The following is a 14,948-nucleotide window of genomic DNA, read 5'->3' as shown; positions in this document are numbered from 1 at the left end:
GATATTTGGAATTTTAATTGCGTGATTTGTCTGTTAAATGTTACTTTTCAATAACTGTTGCTAACCAGCTAGTGTTTCCTTATTTAGCATTGCAAATCTAAATCTCACAACAGCAAATTTTGTAACCTGACCAAGAGATTTGATGACAAAATTGATGATGAAAAAAATGTTACAAAAGTAACTTCAAAGAGTTTTGGTATATTGGATGCTGCAAATAAAAGTAACTTCAATAGGCTTAGTTATTCATGTGACACTGTAATAATATTTTAATTATGAGTATTTATTAATTACCAATCAGAAAATACGTGGTATTTACATTGGTCAAGATAAATTGGGTAGTCCAGAGTGAAATTTGGGGCGGCACGATGGCACAGTGGTAGCGCTGCTACCTCGCAGTAAGGAGACCTGGGTTCGCTTCCTGGGTCCTCCCTGTGTAGAGTTTGCATATTCTCCCCGTGTCTGCGTGGGTTTCCTCCCCCAGTCCAAAGACATGCAGGTTAGGTGCATTGGCGATCCTAAAGTATGCTTGGTGGATGAGTGGTTGTATGTGTGTGTGCCCTGCGGTGGGTTGGCGCGCTGCCTAGGATTTGTTCCTGCCTTGTGCCCTGTGTTGGCTGGGATTTTCTCCAGCAGACCCCCGTGACCCTGTGTTAGGATATAGCGGGTTGGATAATAACTGACTGAGTGAAATTTGTGATATCTTTCATTATAAAATCTATGGTGAAATCCTCCTCAAACTTACAAAAATCACTGCAGATTGTTTTTGTATGCAGTAACTACAGCCATAGATGTGCTGTTAGGTTATTTGGCCTGGTATGAAATAGAGAAAGTGTGTGTCTTTGAGTCAACTCTGTGATGGACTGGCATCTTATGCAGGTTGTATTTTCTGCTTTGCACTCACTGCTACTAGAATAGGCAGTAGACTCCCATCACTCAAACTTCATTAAGTAAGTTAATCACACTTCCTGATCAACACAGAGAGAGTCTAATTGCTGCGTTTAGCCTAGTGTGGACTTGCATAAAATAAACAATTTCTTGATGTTATTTAAGCCTTTATTGCATATAAAATGTGTTTTATTATTCCATTAACTTGTGACAAATTTTACTGGGGTAAACATTCTTATTCTAGAGGATAGAGTCTGACATTTAGTTGCCTTTCCATTCACTCCTTCTTTGGTGAACTTTGGAAATCTACATATTTTGCAGCCTACAGAAAGGTTGAATTTATATTAAACCTCAAATTGCTTTATGTTCAAGTGTTTGTTTTGCAATAGTAATGAGAGTGGGTTAAAGAATAGAAATAGACTATAGCAGGTACAAAAGGGTTCCATTCAGTGGTGAGTATGGCTCCTAATACATTTTTTGTCATGTAATTTTTTAACGCACTTAATCCAGACCAGGGTCGTGGTTTTTGGGGGGCTGGAGCCTATTCCAGATAGCTCAGAGTGCAGGACAGGAACAAACTCTGGACAGGGCACTAGTTCATCACAGGGTGAACACACTCAACACATGACAGACCAGGGCCAATTTAGCGTTGCCTAATCTGGATAGTGGGAAACCCACACAGACATTGGGAGAACATGTAAACCCCACATAGGGAGAACCTGGGACATAAACCCTGATCTCCTTATTGTGAGGCACCAGCACTACCACTGCACCACTGTGATGTTTCTCAGCATTTCACTGTAGAAGTTTTATGTAAAACTAGGGGTGCAGTATTGTTGCAAAACACTGGATCTGAAAACTGTACCAGAGTTATTTCAGCTAAAATAAAAATAGTCATAGCATTCATTTTTAGATGACTGTCTGTATGATAGTCTTGACACTAGCATTAGGAAACAAAGTACAGTATATTGAAAGTCATTTGAGACAAAAATTTCCGCTGAACATCTCCATTTAGATACAAAGCATATGTTTTTTCCTCATGAGTTGTTATTGTTTTAACAGTATCACATTTTATTGCAGATGAAAGTGAAGATCCTCAATTCATATGTGAATGACTTGATTGATCAAAGCCAAATGTTGAATAAGACTATAGAAGACATTGAAATGGAAGCTAAAGAAAGACTGGCTTGCATAAATACAAAGCTGCAAGAAAGTGACCAGCAACTCAGGGTAATGTGACTTTGTTTTTATGTAGTTTATATTAAAAATGTGCTGAATGATTTGGTGTGTATAGTAAATCCCAATTTAGAAGAGCAACTCAAAATATAAAGCAGTTTTTATTAAAAAAAATGGTGAGTGTCAGAATATTCACCTATGGTCTTAATAGCTGTTCTAGTAGCCTGAATGTTGTTCTTCATGTTGTTATATACGTAATATGTGTGTAATCATGTCAGTTCTACATTCCAGTGACACTTTTAGAAGTGTATTTCTCAAGGAAACATATATCAATGAGTTTAAGTGTTAGAAGTAACCCAAGCGTTTTTGACATACATGGTTTAGTGTCAGAAGGGATGTAGAGCATATCTTAAAAGCATTAGGAACAAGGCAGGAAGCCACTCCTTTATATGGTGCACTGCACAGCATCATTATGTTGCTCTCAGTCATTGTAGCAGCATGTCTTTGGGATCTAACATTAGTTTAGAAATGTGATAAAGACATTATAAGGTATAGTGTTAGATTGGAGTTAGTTATCTAACCCGCCATTATCTTTGAAATAGCACTTGTGAAGTTTCTGAAATGGCATGCATTATGATTGCATTTGCTCTTATGTTGTTTTTCACAGACTTAAATGATTTTCCTTGGCAGCTGTGGTATACAGTGTTCAATACTATTTTCAATAGTATATTCGGTATTTTACTATAACACTAATCCTGACTAAAAAAAACACATTTATTTCTGACCTCCCATAAAGAATGATCTATTATTGTTAATTGTTATCTACTTGATGAGACATGAAATGTTTGTGAATACTTTATTCAAGAGATTTTTCTGTCAATATTAACTGTCTCAATTTTAATATTAATACATTAACTGAGTTAAGGTATGAAATATCTGGTAACTAAAATTGATTTTTGTAGTCTAAATTAAGAAATTATGTGCGTTTAGCAAGTAAAAAAATGATTTAGGATGATAATAAAGCAAAATACCTCATCCATGTATACAGTTTGTTTATGTACATACTGCATACCGTTTGAAGCTGTTGTAAGATGCTAAACCAGTTTCCCACACAAAAATACCTTTAAGTGTAGAATTTATGCACATAATTTACAAATCTGAATAAGCTCAAATGTTTCTGCAAGCAAGCCTGCCAAGCAGCTTTGAGAGCTTTGACTGTTCAGTTATAGCTTGTTACAACATTTATTTCTTCTTTACTTAACCTTTACCCTAATTCATCATTTTCTTTTGTATGCATTTATTGTTGCTTTGGTAGGTCTTAGATTTCTGTTAAATACAATTTATGTTCTAATGGATTGTATTATTGAACCTGTGTTCTATAACCATCTTTAAAAATGAATGACATTTTTTGTAATTCTTTCTTCTATATATTGCATTTCTTGTGAATTTTTGTTAGCCTTTATGTTCTAAAGATCTGTGCTTCCGTGCTTTTTTTTTTTTTGGAAAGGTGAATTTTTTAAAAATGTTTTTTTTTCCTGTAACCATTACTGCCATCTCTTTATTATATTCTTAATGCATACAGTATGATGTCTGAATAGTTTAATATCTTTTCAGGTACCTGAACCATACTGTGCTTTGAATTAGAGTGTGCTGCAAGTTCAGCTGTTGCCAATAATCTTAGTATCTTACAGTGCATCATTTAGGCTTTCCTTTTCTCAGTTTCCTACTTATCTTTAAAAAATAAATGTAACTGACTTTTTCAGATGATAAATAAATCAGTGCTTAGGCTTTTTCAGCATGCTTTTAAATGCTGTGCTGTGGTGTTCTTTATTTACCCATGACCCTGAAACTTGATTAAGCAGGATTATCTAGTGGATTTTTAAAAATGAAAATATTAGTAAAAATAATAAGTATTTAGAACATATTAGCTGCTTTGAATAAAAGTTTAATTCTGTAAGAGTATAGTTTACAGGAAAGATGAGGATTATTACAGACATATGTGCTATCATATACTGTTGCAACACTTGCTCAGTTTGGTAATTAATGTAAGCAGGAATCATGCTGGTTTGCAGTATACAAATGTGTTATTAATTTGCTTATGAAGAAAATGTCTTGACTCATTACTAACAACTATCAAAAATCCTGAAGCAAAATGCAAATCAGCTTGGCCCTGTGTCTAAAGAAAAAGGCTGAGTGCAGTGTTAAGTGGTGTATTATCATGCATTAATTTAAAAAAAAAAATGACAGATGAATAATATTAACTAGTACATATGACCAGTCTGCCTTAACGATTAAAACCAACTAAAATTTCAATTAATCGAATAAGTAATTCTTATTTTTTTATATTGCAGTACTTTAATTGATAAAATCTCTATAATGGTGTGGTATATTCTTAAAGCTGTTGAACTAGTTGCTTATTAAACACAATGGCAATACTCTTCTTAAAAATATTGTTGTGAAAACAATCAGATAAGCTTGACAAACAGTTGAGGTCCCAGCCTGGGTAATAAAAGAAAACAGGGAGAGGAAATAAATGGATGGAGCATTCCATCTTTTGAATTGAAAAGTCTCTTGAGCATCTCTGTAGCAATCTGTAAGGCAGATGTGGATCAAATGACACCTGACTTCCAACTTGAGGAGTCTTTATACCTCTAGTCTAGAGGAAGTAGAACCTGAAAGCAGCAGAAGCAATAATAATTTGTCGGATAGAACTTTCATTTACCCAAGAATGGGAATGGAAATGTTAGTATAGACTCGGAGAAATGATCTTTTTTTCCCACTGATGTCCCTTTAAAACTGGTCCCTGTAAGGCGTTTGCATGTTTCTCATTTGACAACATATATTTCCGTAAATATATACCATTACTGTCATGAAGTGAATGATATCTCTTGCTGGTTTTTTGGTTTGCCAACTTCCTTATTGTACTGTACTCTTCTCTATGAATCCTCATTTTGAATTGTGGTTCTGCAGTTCTCTTGTATTTAGTCACCAGTTTCCTTTGTTTTGGCAATACTTAATGCTATCCAGTATCACTGCAATTATTAGTATTAGTGAAGTTTATCTCTTTTTCCACTTACAGAGCCCTGTTAATCCAGGTTAATGTTTATTTTGTTTATGATTTTTAAAATAAATATTCCTGTGTCTATTTCATGTGTATAATTTGCTTTGCTTCTCTAACACTGTTTCTTTATTGTCTTATTTTTAAAGACCATTTTGTTTTATTCCAGTATATTTGCTAATGCATTTTACTACTTTTACATTTTAATATGTAAGCATTTGCATATTTAGTTTTGATAGTTAGTACTTTCAAAAGTATTTTGCAGTTTGTGTTCAGAACTATTTTCATATAAAGCATAAAATGTAAGGATATTCCAATCAGGTTTTTTATGGCCCGATCACCAATTTCATTCTAATTGATTGGCTGATTCCAATTCAAACTTTTTACACTAATCTCCTGCATAACCAGACTAATAGAAGTTTTATGTCCTGTATTAAAGTGATTTTTTTGTAATTAAACTATACACTACAGGTGTTAACTGCTCCTTTTGTATTAACAAAATGAAATTCTCTGCTTTGCATCGGAGAAGTAGTGTGTCTTGAGACATCACGCACTGCATGCACGGGTTTACCTTTCCCAGTCCTGCAAAGTCAGTTCATATGAGCCGCTCGGAGTACATGCATCGAAGCTTCTTAGCTGTGCTTGTGCTATCCCGTGCGCTTTCGCGATGTCCACGGCTTTATTTAATGTTAGCTTAGATACACCTGTGCTTTGCAGCAGAGAAGTAGTGTGTCTGAGACATCACACACTGCATGCACGGGTTTACCTTTCCCAGTCCTGCAAAGTCAGTTCACGTGAGCCGCTCGGAGCACATGCATCGAAGCAATCCGGTCTTGTCGCAGTTGAAGACTTGTTGCGGGATGTAGCCTTCGTCCTCCACTAATTTTGTGAAATTTTTCACAAATTCTTTCGCAGCTTCAGGGTCAGAACTAGCAGCCTCTCCATGCCTTACCACACTACGAATGCCACTTCTCTTGCGAAACGTTTCAAACCATCCTCTACTGGCTTTAAATTCCTCACTTTCGCCACTCGTAGAAGGATAGTTTTGCAGCAAATCACCATGAATCTTCCTGGCTTTCTCGCATAACATTGCCTCGCTTTCGCTATCCTCTGCAAGTTGCTTCTCGTTCAGCCACACTAGCAACAGTTTTTCCACCTCTTCCAGCACTTGAGGCCTCTGACTGGTTAACGCTGTAATTCCTTTTGCAACATCAGCTGCTTTAATAGATTCTTTCTGCTTTAGAATAGTCGAAATCGTAGATTTTGACTTCTTGTACTTGGCGGCAAGATCAGTAACACGAACGCCATGCTCATAATTTTCAATAATTTCTTTCTTTACTTCGATTTAAATTTTCTTCAAAACTTTCTTCTCACCACTCTTCATTTGCGTAGAAGCCATGGTGAACTGCAAAAGTACACAAAATACTGTAGCACACAGAGTTCACAGGTAAAGCACGCACGTCTGACTGAGAACAATGAACAGGGAGATGCTGAACACATGCTTAAATACAGTAATCGGTGCATACAAATCGGAAGGGAAATGAAATAGAGCACAAAGAGTTCACAGCGAAAGCACGCACGCACGTGCAAGCAGCACGCAAGTCTGACCGAGAACAGTGCAACACGTGCGGAAATCATTGGCGCGCACAAACAGAAAGGGAAACTGGCTTGTTTATATACAGAGTGTGTGGTCGTGAACCGAGGCAAAAGTTTGGCAAACCTTTTGGTCGTAAACCAAGTTGTTCATTGTTTCATTTCAAAATTCTACGCGTAATGGTCATAACTGGAAGCTATTTTTCTCCATATACTGTAATGGAGTTGAGTTCAATGGCCGTGGGGGCGGAGTTTCGTGTGATATCCTCACGCCTCCCACGTAATCACGTGAACTGACTATCAACGCAGTACGTAGAAAACCAGGAAGAGCGCAAAAAAGCGCTGAAGAAAACATGCATTATATAATTGAGAAGGCAGCGAAACAATAAGAAGCAAGTGAATGACATATACAACCATATTCATGAGTGCTGCTACTTCGGAAACAAAGCACGGTGTAAACCTAAAGTTTAAATTAAGTTCATAGACAGGCTGCCGCTGGTGTTTGTAATTTAGTGCCTAACCATATAAGGCCGTCCGTCAGCGGCAATCCAATTGAAACACTGCCGCTAAATATTCACGGGTGAAGGACTGTGCTTATGCAGAGGAAGATGAGATGATCAGGGTGGTGTTTGGCACAAACTCGGCGAAACTGCGAGAGAAACTTTTAAGTGCCGGGTCTTAGCTAACATTAAATACAGCCGTGGACATCGCACGAGATGGCAGCAGCACAGCTGGGAACCTTCGATACATGTACACCGAGCGGCTCACGTGAAATGACGCAGTGCACAGACAAAAAGCAACAGTTCCAAAGAGTGCTGAATAAAAACCGAATACACAATTGAGAAGGAAGCAAAAAAATATGAAGCGTGTGATGCATACAAGCATATTCATAAGTGCAGTGCGGAAACAAAGCACACGGTGGAAAAAGTCAATGTCCCACTAAAGGAAGACAGTGTAAAAAAAACCCCGTGCATGCAGTGTGTCACGTCTCAGATAAAGTGGAAGACGAGCTGTTTATTGATGCAGTAAGAAACGAATCGATGAATGAAACCTGTTATCTTTACAACGATTGACAAACACGGAATGTAACTTGAACACAACACATCCTACAAATACGAACCTGATTGAAAGAAATAATGATAATCAAATCCTTGATGACAGCAACACTCCTAACACTCACAAAACAATTACTGTATATTGACAATCATGTTATGTTATTTTTAAAATGTTCCCTTTTTCTTTTTCATGACTTCTTTAACATACTACTTCTCCGCTGCAAAGCGTGGGTATATATATATATATATATATATATATATATATATATATATATATATATATATATATATATATATATATATATATATATATATATATATACACACTGCTCAAAAGAATTAAAGGAACACTTTTAATCAGAGTATAGCATAAAGTCAATGAAACTTATGGGATATTAATCTGGTCAGTTAAGTAGCAGAGGGGTTGTTAATCAGTTTCAGCTGCTGTGGTGTTAATGAAATTAACAACAGATGCACTAGAGTGGCAACAATGAGATGACCCCCAAAACAGGAATGGTTTAACAGGTGGAGGCCACTGACATTTTCCCTCCTCATCTTTTCTCACTGTTTCTTCACTAGTTTTGCATTTGGCTACAGTCAGTGTCACTACTGGTAGCATGAGGCGATACCTGGACCCTACAGAGGTTGCACAGGTAGTCCAACTTCTCCAGGATGGCACATCAATACGTGTCATTGCCAGAAGGTTTGCTGTGTCTCCCTGCACATTCTCAAGGGCATGGAGGAGATTCTAGGAGACAAGCAGTTACTCTAGGAGAGCTGGAGAGGGCCATAGAAGGTCCATAACCCATCAGCAGGACCAGTATCTGCTCCTTTGGGCAAGGAGGAACAGGATGAGCACTGCCAGAGCCCTACAAAATGACCTCCAGCAGGCCACTGGTGTGAATGTCTCTGACCAAACAACCAGAAAGACTTCATGAGGGTGACCCAAGGGCCCCATGTCCTCTAATGGGCCCTGAGCTCACTGCCCAGCAGCATGCAGCTCGATTGGCATTCGCCATTGAATACCAGAATTGGCAGATGCACCACTGGTGCCCTGTGCTTTTTACAGATGAGAGCAGGTTCACCCTGAGCATGTGACAGAAGTGAAAGGGTCTGGAGCAGCAATGGAGAACATTATGCTGCCTGTAACATCATTCAGCATGAGCAGTTTGGTGGTGGGTTAATGATTGTCTGGGGAGGCATATCCATGGAGGGTCACACAGACCGCTACAGGCTTGACAAAGGCACCTTGGCTGCCATTAGGTATCAGGATGAAATCCTTGGACCCATTGTCAGACCCTATGCTGGTACAGTGGCTCCTGGTGCACGACAATTCCTGGCCTCATGTGGTGAGAGTATGCAGGCAGTTCCTGGAGGATGAAGGAATTGATACCATTGACTGGCCACCACACTTTCCTGACCTAAATCCAATATAACACCTCTGGGACATAATGTTTTGGTCCATCCAATGCCACCAGGTTGCACCTTAGACTGTCCAGGAGCTCAGTGATGCCCTGGTCCAGATCTGGGAGGAGATCCCCCACAACACCATCTGTCATCTCATTAGAAGCATGCACCGATGTTGTCAGGCATGTATACAAAAACACAGGGGCCATACAAAGTGCTGTGTACAATTTTGAGTTGCTGCAATTTAATTTTGGCAAAATGGACTAGCCTGCCACATAATTTTTTCACTCTAATTTTTGGGACGTCTTTGAATTCAGGGCTCTGTAGGTTGATCATTTTCATTTCCATCAAACAATGTGGCATCCTTTTGTTCCTAACGCATTACCCAGTCTATATTAGTATAGATATTCAGGAGGAATTCTTTTTCCCATTGAGATCTGATGTGTTTTTAAAGTGTTCCTTTAATTTTTTTGAGCAGTATATATATATATATACTCAGATCTACATAGACTCAAATAGACAAACCACACGCCGTGGCGCAATGGTAGAGCCTTCGCCGCTAGCGCCGACATCCGAGGTTCGATTCCCGAGTGGGGATGCACTGAGTATGTACGTGTGCTTCCCGATTTATTTTACCCTCGCATCCCCTTGGTTTGAGACGTATGAAAAAATATGCGGTTAACGCAGAAAGACAGATCACCAATTGAAGCTTTATGAATAATGGATACTTTTATTCGCCATCAATGATTGTTTTGGTAAAGCCATACTCAGTGTATTCATTAGATGAATGGTAAAAAAGTAAGAGCGAAGGGAGGATGACTTATTGAGGCACGCAGGCAAAACCACAATTGCACACGGGCTTGATGTAGTGCGCGTCAACTCGATCTGAATTGCGCGATCACATTAGAAAAAATATATCTTTTCAAGTTCTATTTAGTCCATATGTGTCAAACTGAAGGCCCGCGGGTCACATCTGGCCCGGCATGTATATCCGGCCCGCAAGATCATTTTATATATTATTGTTATTAATGGCCCAGGGAAATGAAGCGCTGGTAACACAATAAACTACAGATCCCATAATGCAGCGCTTCAGCTCCCTTCCTGAACACTTACCGCGTTAAGTCTAGCTTATGATGCTGCAAGTTATTACGAAGCTAGCCCACACGATGCCAAAGAGAAAAGTTGATTTTGAAAATGGAGCCTTTAAAAACCGATGGGAGGCTGAGTATATGTTTACTGTCATTGCCGGTAAACCCGTGTGTCTCATTTGTGGAGCTAATGTGGCTGTAATTACAGAATTTAATCTAAGACGGCACTATGAGACAAAACATCAGGATAACCTGAAAGACCTGAATGCAATGCAGAAGATACAGAAAGCAGAAGAGTTAAAGAAGAATCTGACACTTCAGCAGACGTTTTTACCCGTGCAAAATCACAAAGTGATTTCAAGTGAAGCTACTTTTATGGGAGACACAAATGCACCAGTGCAATTTGCCCCACTTTCCCTGTTGCCAAGTAATGTTGAACCAAGTCGGCACAACGGTGTTCCCAAATACGCACTTTGCTGATAAACTAAGCGCACTGCACACTGAGTTTGCACGGCGTTTTGGTGACTTTGAAGAACAAAAAAAGAATTTTGAGTTGTTTCGCAACCCATTTGCCGTCGATGTGGAAACTGCACCTGTGCAGATTCAGATGGAGGTGATTGAGCTGCAGTGTAATGGCAAACTGAAGGCAAAGTACGATACTGCAGGGCCCGCACAATTTATTCACTCCATTCCCGCAGAAATGCTCCAGCTCCGTCTACATACGGCTCGAACCTTGTGCATGTTTGATAGCACATATCTGTGTGAGAAGCTCTTCTCAGTGATGAAGACTAACAAAACAGCACACAGGAGTCGCCTCACTGATGAGCACCTGCGTTCCATCCTGAGAATCTCCACAACACAGAACCTCACACCAAACAGAAACAAACTTGTTGCCAAAAAAAGATGCCAGACGTCTGGGAAGGTTCACTACTGTTCCATGTTTTTGCCATTTGTGGATAATGGCTCTCACTGTGGTTCGCTGGAGTCCCAAAGCTTTAGAAATGGCTTTATAACCTTTACCAGACTGATAGATCTCAATTACTTCTGTTCTCATTTGTTCCTGAATTTCTTTGGATCTTGGCATGATCTCTAGCTTTTGAGGTGCTTTTGGTCTACTTCTCTATGTCAGGCAGCTCCTATTTAAGTGATTTCTTAAACAGGTGTGGCAGTAATCAGGCCTGGGGGTGGGTACGGAAATTGAACTCAGGTGTGATACACCACAGTTAAGTTATTTTTTAACAAGGGGGCAATTACTTTTTCACACAGGGCCATGTAGGTTTGGATTTTTTTTCTCCCTAAATAATAAAAACCATCATTTAAAAACTGCACTTTGTGTTTACTTGTGTTATATTTGACTAATGGTTAAATGTGTTTGATGATCAGAAACATTTTGTGTGACAAACATGCAAAAGAATAAGAAATCAGGAAGGGGGCAAATAGTTTTTCACACCAATGTATATGTGTGTGTGTGTGGTATATATGACAGCAACACTCATCACTCACAACAGTGACAACAGTTATTTTCAAAACGTTTCCTTTTCTTTTTCATTACTTCTTTAAAACACTACTTCTCCGCTGCAAAGTGCGGTATATATATATATATATATATATATATATATATATATATATATATATATATATATATATATATATATATATATATATATATATATATATATATATATATATATATATATATATATATATATATATATATATATATATATATTTATATATATATATATATATATATATATATATATATATTTATATATATATATATATATATATATATTTTATATATATATATAGGGATATTAAAAATATATACTTTTAATATCCTAATATCTTTCATTCCCAAAGACATGCAGGTTAGGCTAGTTAGTAAGAGTGGGTGTGTGCATGTGAGTAGGCTGGATCCCTGGACAGTGAATTGAAGCAAGTAGGTTTGAGAAGGCTATGTTGTATATTTTACATTGATATTTTATGTATGCTCTCTAGAAATGCTTTTTATTTATTTCAGACTGGGTGGGTAGTAAATATAACAAAAGCTTTCTCGCACTAATACAGGGTGCTCATTATATTGTGTAACACTAAGAAGCTAATTACATAGTGAGGTCAGGTTTTTAATTTGTTTAATGCAGCTGCATACTTCTATTCTATTTCCCTGTATAAGTAGAATTAGACCTCCGTCTGAAATTGCTTCTGACCACTAGGGAAGACTGCTGTATAGTTTTCCCTGGACTGTTATAAAAATTGCTTAAACTATTATGAGCATGATTATGTTTAATGAAGACTCTGATGATATTTTATTTTTTATGTTTCATGTATTAGATATTATTCCTGACCATTGATTTGTTCTTACTTAGGGTGTGCTCCCCAGTGAGGTTTATTTTTGTGAAGTAATTCTTCATCACATTAGTTGTAATTGGACTAATCTTCTTGCCCTTTTTTTGCATATAACTTATTGAAACCTACAATTCATCTATAATTAAACTGGATAACAAATGTAAGGTGATCTGCCTCTACTGGGCTGTGCCTTAGCTTGTGGTGTTACCAACCATTTCTCTGAAATTTGTAATTGGTTGCAAATATATTCTCACTTTGTGCAGTTAATAATAACATTGGTAAAAATATATTTTACTGATCTGGATGAAACAAATTACAGGGAAATGTTTTGCCTTTTGAAAAAACGGTGCCAGGACAATGTTCTTACCCTTACTATCAGCAAAACCAATGAGTTTCTTGGTTGTCTTTACTCAGGAGAAAAAAGCATCCTGCATTCCCATTTTATATCATGAATGATTTTGTGAAGGGAGTCAGGACATTAAATATACTGGAGTTGCCATAAAAGATGCTATCCCATCTATAGTTAAGAGAGCACACTGATACTGTATCTTTACCTTCTTAGGCATGTTATGAATGCCCAAATGCCTCCATAGAATTACATCAAATACTATAGGATCACGCTATAACTGTTGCCTTAATAAGGAATATTGTATTATTTGAGCCCGCAGCCATTCTGGCAAACCGTTCAGAACCTTTAGCACCTGTACAAATAATTTTAGGGACATATTTTTTCTTTTTTAATTAACGGGTTATATTGATTCTTAATAGCCATTCATACTAAAAAGAGCAAGTATGTGTTTCTTGTGTAAATTATCTGATGTTTGTATTTATTACATGGTGTTGCATCCAATGTCTGTGTTTGTATTCTTTGTCTGCTGTTTTGTATTACTTTTACTGGTTCGTTGGATACATATAAGTAGGAATTTCATTATATTCTATACAAGTGACAAAAAGTTTGAACATAAATTTAAATTGTTTTTGTGTTCTTTGCAGTGTAATCCTTTTTGGGACTGTGGCAGCGTGTGCTGAATGCTTATAACATGTAGTGAATATGCAGTTTATTTTTAGAACGATCTCTGGGATTATTTGAAGAAATAATATCATTGAACTTTTGACAAAGTCCTTTGCTGATGGTGTTTACAACAAAGTGTCATTTGGGAAACGGACTGAGTTTTAGTAAAATGATGAAGGTTTTATTTACACAGTTAACTCTAATTCAGAAACTAAATGCACCATTGCTTCTTAATTCCATAGCACATTCCTGCCAATTCCGTTTTTTAAGTTTGTATAGTATGTTTATCCCAGTGGTGTTTGGAATTTCTATTGCTGTGAATTTGCAAATACAAATTAATATCACCTACAATCAGTACAGCCTGCCTTTTTTTTGGACCGAAATCTTGATTGTGAACTTTTAGTGGAGTTTACATGAACAAGGCTGTGGTTGATTGTAGTAAACTATATGCATATATGTATAGTGGCACTACAGTGGCCACAATTGATCCTGATATAAATTATAGCAATTCTAAAAGGGTGAGAATCTATGAAAAAAGTTTGTGTACTCACACGGATCAGTAATTTTTTGAGGATGCTTCAGCTTATCTAGAGAGAAGTATTTTAAAGTTACTTCAATTTTTAATATAATTGCTGCAGTTCAAAAGAATTGTAAGAATTTACTGAAAAATAACTAAAATGTTGGCTTTGAATATTGGATGCAATGTAACTTTACAGTCAGACATGAGCATTTATAAGATTTCAAAGTAAATGTCTACATACATTTTCCCCAGTATGGCATATTACAAACTAACTGTCCCCGACAGCTCTGCCTGCGTATTAGTGAAAAAGGACAGTAAGGAAGATCCTGCCCAGCTCTCAACTCCTGACGTCACGCTTCCCCCTTCCCTCGGCCTGCAGCCTCTGTCTTGGATTAGGGCAAATATATTGCTCCTGCAAGCGAATTGTGAAACATAGCGCAATGAGAGAAGTCTCAAAATCAACCAGAATGTTAAAGTAAATTACAGAAAAAAGCCTGATCTAAATCCATTAAGTAGTTCTCTTGTAAAAAGCAGACAGACAGATAGGCAAATGGTGGATTTTATATAAACTGCTCAAAAAAATTAAAAGAGCACTTTGAAAACACATCAAATCTCAATGGGGAAAATATCATGCTGGCTATTTCTACTGATATGGACTGGGTAATGTGTTAGGAAGGAAAGGATGCCACATCGTTTGATGGAAATGAAAATTATCAACCTATAGAGGGCTGAATTCAAAGATACCCTGAAAATCAAAGTGAAAAAAATGATGTGGCAGGCTAGTCTATTTTGCTGAAATTTCATT

General features: G+C 37.3%; 1 protein-coding gene across 3 annotated transcripts in view; it reads left to right on the top strand.

The window, feature by feature from the left end:
- Positions 1-14,948, top strand: part of LOC120530174 (putative leucine-rich repeat-containing protein DDB_G0290503) — a 419,164-nt gene that overhangs the window by 2,323 nt on the left and 401,893 nt on the right. For all 3 annotated transcript variants that reach the window (XM_039754405.1, XM_039754404.1, XM_039754406.1), the window contains one exon: positions 1,966-2,115. In XM_039754405.1, coding sequence (XP_039610339.1) covers positions 1,966-2,115 — 150 coding nt within the window. The remainder of the gene's footprint in view (positions 1-1,965; positions 2,116-14,948) is intronic.

This window comes from Polypterus senegalus, chromosome 5, assembly GCF_016835505.1.
Source record: "Polypterus senegalus isolate Bchr_013 chromosome 5, ASM1683550v1, whole genome shotgun sequence".
Classification (NCBI taxonomy): Eukaryota; Metazoa; Chordata; class Cladistia; order Polypteriformes; family Polypteridae; genus Polypterus; species Polypterus senegalus.
Note: the sequence above shows the minus strand (reverse complement) of the source record. Positions and strands in the feature narration are given on the sequence as shown.